General features: G+C 65.8%; 2 protein-coding genes across 2 annotated transcripts in view; one reads left to right on the top strand and one right to left on the bottom strand.

Moving 5' to 3' along the window:
* The window catches only part of LOC114069571 (lysosomal acid glucosylceramidase-like), a 3729-nt gene extending 1842 nt beyond the window's left edge, over positions 1-1887 (top strand). The window contains exons 6-11 of the mRNA XM_027906463.1: positions 410-582; positions 683-920; positions 1020-1244; positions 1328-1491; positions 1574-1699; positions 1779-1887. Coding sequence (XP_027762264.1) covers positions 410-582; positions 683-920; positions 1020-1244; positions 1328-1491; positions 1574-1699; positions 1779-1887 — 1035 coding nt within the window. The remainder of the gene's footprint in view (positions 1-409; positions 583-682; positions 921-1019; positions 1245-1327; positions 1492-1573; positions 1700-1778) is intronic.
* A 1639-nt stretch (positions 1888-3526) lies between these two features.
* Positions 3527-5871, bottom strand: part of MTX1 (metaxin 1) — a 4817-nt gene continuing 2472 nt past the window's right edge. The window contains exons 2-7 of the mRNA XM_027906462.1: positions 5458-5586; positions 5267-5359; positions 4761-4943; positions 4506-4582; positions 4009-4163; positions 3527-3926 (exon numbers count right to left, since the gene is read on the bottom strand). Coding sequence (XP_027762263.1) covers positions 3700-3926; positions 4009-4163; positions 4506-4582; positions 4761-4943; positions 5267-5359; positions 5458-5586 — 864 coding nt within the window. The 3' untranslated portion in view covers positions 3527-3699. The remainder of the gene's footprint in view (positions 3927-4008; positions 4164-4505; positions 4583-4760; positions 4944-5266; positions 5360-5457; positions 5587-5871) is intronic.

The raw sequence follows: 5871 nt of genomic DNA, 5'->3' as shown, positions 1-5871 counted from the left end.
TGGGATGGGATGGGATGGGATGGGATGGGATGGGATGGGATGGGATGAGACGGGATGGGATGGGGTGGAGAAGATGAGTTCTGTCTCAGTGATGGAGAGAGAGAGAGGCCTCATCCTTCTATCTGGAAGGAAGACAAGGTGGGAAAAGATGGAAAGGGACATGATGGGAAGGGAATGAGATGGGAAGGGAATGGAAGGGGAATGGGAGCACCTTCCTGCCAGTGGGGAGGGAGAGGACTCCTCCTGGCCCCTGGCTGAGATGGGATGGAATATTGTGGAATGGAATGGGTTGGGATGGGGAAGGGGAGCACCTTCCCACCTCCAGGGAGAGAGAGAAGGACTCCTGCTGCCTGCACTGCCAGCACTGGGGCAGACCTGGAGGACTCTGTGCCATCCCACTTCTCCCCAGATCCCCATCCTGCGGGCAGCCCAGGCGGTGGCCAAGCGGCCGCTGTCACTGTACGCCAGCCCCTGGACCTCCCCCGTCTGGATGAAGACGAACGGCGCGATGACGGGGAGGGGGACGCTGAAGGGTAACCCTGGGGACAAGTACCACAAGGCCTGGGCCAAGTACTTCATCAGGTGAGGGGCCATGGGAGCACGGTGGGTGCCAGGGGATGCTGTGCCAGGGCTGGGACTGGCACGGATGAGACGGGGCCGTTCACCATCTGCCCCACACCAGGTTCCTGGATGAATACGCCAAGCACAACCTGACCTTCTGGGCAGTGACGGCAGGGAATGAGCCCACAGCTGGGGAGATTGTTTTCTACCCCTTCCAATGCCTGGGCTTCTCCCCCGAGCACCAGCGGGACTTCATCGCCCAGGACCTGGGCCCAGCCCTGGCCAACAGCTCCCACCGCCACGTCCAGCTCATCATCCTGGACGACCAGAGGGTGATGCTGCCCTACTGGGCCCAGGTGGTGAGTCCTCACTGCAGCACTCCCAGTCCCACAACAGTTGTCCCACTCCCACGGCGGTTATTCCAGCCCTGGGCACCGGTGACCTGTTTCTCCTGCCAGGTTCTCAAAGACCCTGTGGCCGCCAGCTACATCAGCGGCATCGGCATCCACTGGTATCTGGACTTCCTGGCTCCCATCGACCTGACGCTCTCCATCACCCATCACCTCTTCCCGGACTATTTCCTCCTCTCCACAGAGGCCTCCACTGGCTCCTACTTCTGGGAGCCCAGGGTGGTGCTGGGTGGCTGGGACCGTGGGAGCAAGTACAGCCACAGCATCCTCACGGTAGGGCTGGGCAGGGGACGGGGATGTACCAGCAACCCCCTGTGGCTCAGCACCGGCACTCAGCTCCACCCCTTGCCCCGCAGAACCTCAACAACTACGTGACAGGTTGGACCGACTGGAACCTGGCCCTGGACATGGAGGGGGGCCCCAACTGGAGCAAGAACTACGTGGACAGCCCCGTCATCGTGGACAGCAGCAAGGACGTCTTCTACAAGCAGCCCATGTTCTACCACCTGGGGCACTTCAGGTGGGTCAGGCGCTGCTGGCTCCTGCCGCCGGCTCCAGTGCCATTCCTGGCCACCCTGCTGAGACCCCGCTTGTCCCCACAGCAAGTTCATCCCCGAGGGCTCGCAGCGCGTGGGGCTGACCGTCTCCAAGAAGTGCCACCGGTGTGACCTGGAGCACTCGGCTTTCCTGCGCCCGGACGGCGCCGTCGTCCTGGTGGTCCTGAACCGGTGAGTGGCTCAGCCCTGCGCCCTGCCGCAAGGCTCCACCGCTCCCTCTGAGCTCCACCCCCTCTCTCATTCCCCTCAGCTCCGCCGTGGACGTGTCCTTCGGCATCTCCGACCCCCGGGTCGGCTTCATCGAGGCCGTGGCTCCCAGTGACTCCATCCAGACGTTCCTGTGGGCACAGCCAGCCTAGCGCAGCTCCCGCGGGAGCGAAGTGCCGGCACTGGGAGCACGGCGCTGGTGGGGGCTTTGGGATGGGACCCCCCTCATGGGGTTGGGGCTGTAGCAGAGCCCCTGTGGCCCTCTTGTGCCCCAGGGGACCTGTTTGATCCAGGGGCTGCGACGCCTGCGCTTTTCTAGATGTTTTCGTAAAATAAATAGGTTTTCTACAACCTCGCCTGCGCCCCCACCCCCCCTTTGGTGCCAGCTCAGCGGGCAAGATCTGTCAGGGATGCAGGAGGTAGGTTTGGGGCTGATGGCATCTCCTGAGCCCCGTGGAGTCCTGCCCTGCCTTGTCCTGCCCTGTTCCTGGGGGCATCCTGCGGGGTTGGTGCTCCAGGATGCAGGGAACTGTCACCCCGAGGGGTGGCATCTCCCTCCCATCTGCCACTGCAGCATCCCCAGGGCAGGGCAGGGCAGGGCCCGAAGCTGGCAGGGCCCGGCGGACCAAGAGCAGCCAGGACCCGCAGCCGGGATTTAGTGCAGAGCCCTGGCGTCGGCAGCTCCGGTTTCTCCCCGGCCAGAGCAGGCGGCTGTGGTTTCTCCTGCCGGAGCAGCCATCAGCCCCTCCAGCTAATGGGAACCGGGAGCTTGGGGCGCATACTTCCTCAGTGACGTTATGGGGGAGCGGGCTCGGGCTGGGGGGGGCTGCACTGAGTCATCCCCCTCCCAGTGGGGCCCCTTGAACTGGGCCAGCACGGGGGAGGCTCCGCAGCTGCCCGGCACCGCAGCTCCGCTCCCGCACGGCACAGGGGACCCCCCAACCATCGGGGCTGGGTGGGGGGCACGTGGGGCTCGTGTCCAGGAGCTCGGCCCGGGGACATCCAGCCACCGCAGCGGCAAGGCCGGGATGCCGGTGGCGGCGGCAGCGGGCGGCCAAACAAGCGAGGGCTGTGTGCCGGGCTGGCCCGGCGCCGCTGTTTCCATCTGCGCTCTCGTAAACGCGCAGTGGCCGGCAGGGAACGGCGGCAGCGCGGCCAGCGCCGGGGGGGGGGACCAGCCCCACGCCGGGTGGCCCAGGGGTCCACGCGGGGGGAAGGGGCGCACAGGGAGCCCAGGTGGCTGCCCCCCCGACCCCGCTCGCAGCCCACCGCGGGCAGCCCACGCTCAACGCGGGACGTGCTGCGGGGCCGTGCCAGCCGCGGGAGCTCCCCGGCGCTGGCAGGCGTGGAGGAATGCAAACACATGTCAGCGCCGGAGGGATCCCGGCTGCTGGAGCTGGGCTCCGGGTGTCCCGCCGGCAGCGGGGAGTGCTCCCGGGCCTGGGGACGTGTCCTGACGAGCAGCCCCGGCCGCGCTTGGCACCGGTTTCACGTCCCCAGCTGTGCCGCCGCTGCTCTCGGGGCAGCCGGGCAGGCAGCAGCGTGGAGGGGGAGGGATGAGCCCCATAGAATCTGCCCAGAGGGATTCCACGTTGGAACGATGTGGGCTCAGCTGCACAGCTGCAGGAGAAGGGACACGGGATGCAGCTGAGACAATACAGATGCTTTTAGGGCCCCTCTGTGCCCAGTCCCCGGTGAGAACCTGGGCCTGGGGCCAAGGGCAGAGCTGCTGGTGCCCACTGCAGCACTCCAGCCTGGAGCGACTGGGGAAACTGGGAAGGACTCTGAGCGTGCTGAGAGGACAAGAGGGAGGTTTATTGGCGTGGCAGGGACACTCCTGCAGTGAGGGCCGTGGTGGTTCCTGGCGGGACAGAGAGTGGAGCACCCACAGGGAATGACGCTGCCAGGCTCCCAGTGTAAAAACAGTCAGTTCCAGGTGTCTGGGACAGTCACACAGCTCGTCCTCACTCCTCCCCCTCCTCTTCCTCCTCCTCCATGGCGATGGGCTGCCGGCCGGCCGGCCCCACGCCGCCACGCTGGATGGACACGATGCCGCTCAGGAAGGCGTAGCCCAGCATGGCCACCAGCCCCACCAGCACCGACAGCAGCTGCTTGCGCCGTTTGTGGGGGTCCTCCTCTCCCTCACTGCTGTCCGTGCCTGCAGCCCGTGGGGCACCGGCCAGGGGGTCAGCTGGAACAGAGCAGGGATGAGATGTGTGTGGAGGGGAAAGGTCACTCTGAGCCCGCAGGGTGAGGTGGGGGACGGCCCTCACCTCCATCCCAGGGGAAGTAGAGGCTGAGGATGGAGGTGCAGTAGTTGCACAGGTTCTGCAGGGACTTCAGGTGCTGCTGCAGTTTCCCGTTGGGCAGCTTCGCCTTCAGGAGCGGCGCCAGGCGGCTGAAGACGAAGGCGTCGAGGGAGGCCGGCCTGGGGCACAGAGAGCCAGAGCTGGGCCACTGTCCCCACCCAAAGCCACCCAGACCCGCTGGCCACCCACCCAGCACCCTGGGGAGTGGCACATGGCTTCTCCTCCTTGGGAAGGCACTCTGCCTCCAGCCTGAGGTGAGGACAGGGGAGCAGGCTGATCCCATCTCAGACCACTCCCACAGCCTGAATTCCTCACTCCCTGCTGCCTGGAACAGCCCTGTCCCACCCCCAAAGCAATGCACAAGGGCTGTGACTCTCCTGCAGACCAGGGGAGGCTCAGCCCCGCCAGGGTGTGGAGGGGGCTCTCAGGTCCCTTCCCCTGCTCCCTCTTTGGCCACCTACGAGTCTCCGAAGAAAAACTTCTGGGAGCCGAGGCGCTGGGAGAGGAGTGTCAGGCATTCCCGAGCTTCCCGGTAGAGCTGCAGGAGGAGGAGGAGGAGGAGGAGGAGGAGGACAGAGGGTTGTCACCCACCCAGGCACTGCCACGGTGCTCAAGGGAGACAGAGGGGGTGAATCCCAACCCCCAATTTGGATTTTGGCATCACATGGACCCCCCGTGCACCACCCAGGAGCTGCTGTAGACCCCCCATCCCTCACCTGCTTCTCCAGCTTCTCCTCATCCTCCATGTAGTCGTCCCCCCACATGAGCTGCAGCCGCTCCAGGTGCCGCTTGTGCATGGAGTTGGGCAGGAAGAAGTTGAGGGGGAAGGGGATGGTCTCCGCGTACCATTTCCGCGTGTGCTCCACGTAGTTCTTCGCGTCCACCCAGAACGTGTGGATCTGCGGCGGAGAACAACCCGCGGCCCGGCCACGGCGGGGCTGCAGCCAGGGGGGCCGGCACACCAGAGCCCCTGCCACCAGCACGGCCACCCCAGAGACCACGAGGGGCTGTGGGAACATCCTGGTGCAGGGCAGACCCCAGCCCTGCCTGCACAACCCACCCCTGATCCCTGCCACGCCAGACCCCCGGGATGTCGCTGCCGGTAGTGCTCTTCGGCTCCGCAGTGGGGTGGGCACACACCTGAGCCCACCGACACGTCTCCAGGGAGCAGATCCCACCCTTGGCGAACCCCCCTTCCCCACGGCTCCCCCCTGAGCCTCACCAGCACCGGCAGCAGCTTCTCCTCCAGCAGGGACACGAAGGCCAGCGTGTCTGCGTTCTGCGTGGCCGACAGGTCGTAGTCGGCGTTGTACTTCTGCAGAGGAGACACCACGTGCTGAATCCTGCCAGACAGAGGGGCTCTGGTGCCCCCCTAGCCCGGGGAAGGGGGTGCTCCACACCACCCCTCCATACCTGTTTCCTGAGGTGAGTTATGATCTGCTGCGTTTTGGAGATGGTGCCCTCGTCCCGCGTCCTCAGCGCGGGCAGGTGCCCTGTGGGCAGGGGGAGTGGGGGCTGCAGGCACCGTGCCTGGGGGGCACCCTGGGCGGGCAAGGGGTTGGGGAAGGGAGGGCTGGGACAAGGGGAAGGGCCCCCACGCCCAGATGAGGGGTGGGAGGCAGAGGGAGAAGTGCGTGTAAGGTGGGGTGGGGGGCACAGGGGTGAGAAAACCATCTGTGGTGGAAAATGAGGATGAGGGGGGATGCAGTGGGATGTGGCTGTGGGTGACAAGCAGAGGGGTGTAAAGGGACAAGGGAGAAGCAATGAGGTGCAATGGGACAGGGTGGGCAAGGGGGCGTGAAGGTGCAGGGGGGGCACAGGAAAAGG

This window comes from Empidonax traillii, unplaced genomic scaffold (genome assembly GCF_003031625.1).
Source record: "Empidonax traillii isolate 1590-97213 ecotype Southwest subspecies unplaced genomic scaffold, ASM303162v1 scaffold1298:size161147, whole genome shotgun sequence".
Classification (NCBI taxonomy): Eukaryota; Metazoa; Chordata; class Aves; order Passeriformes; family Tyrannidae; genus Empidonax; species Empidonax traillii.
This window is presented reverse-complemented; position numbering and strand designations above follow the sequence as displayed.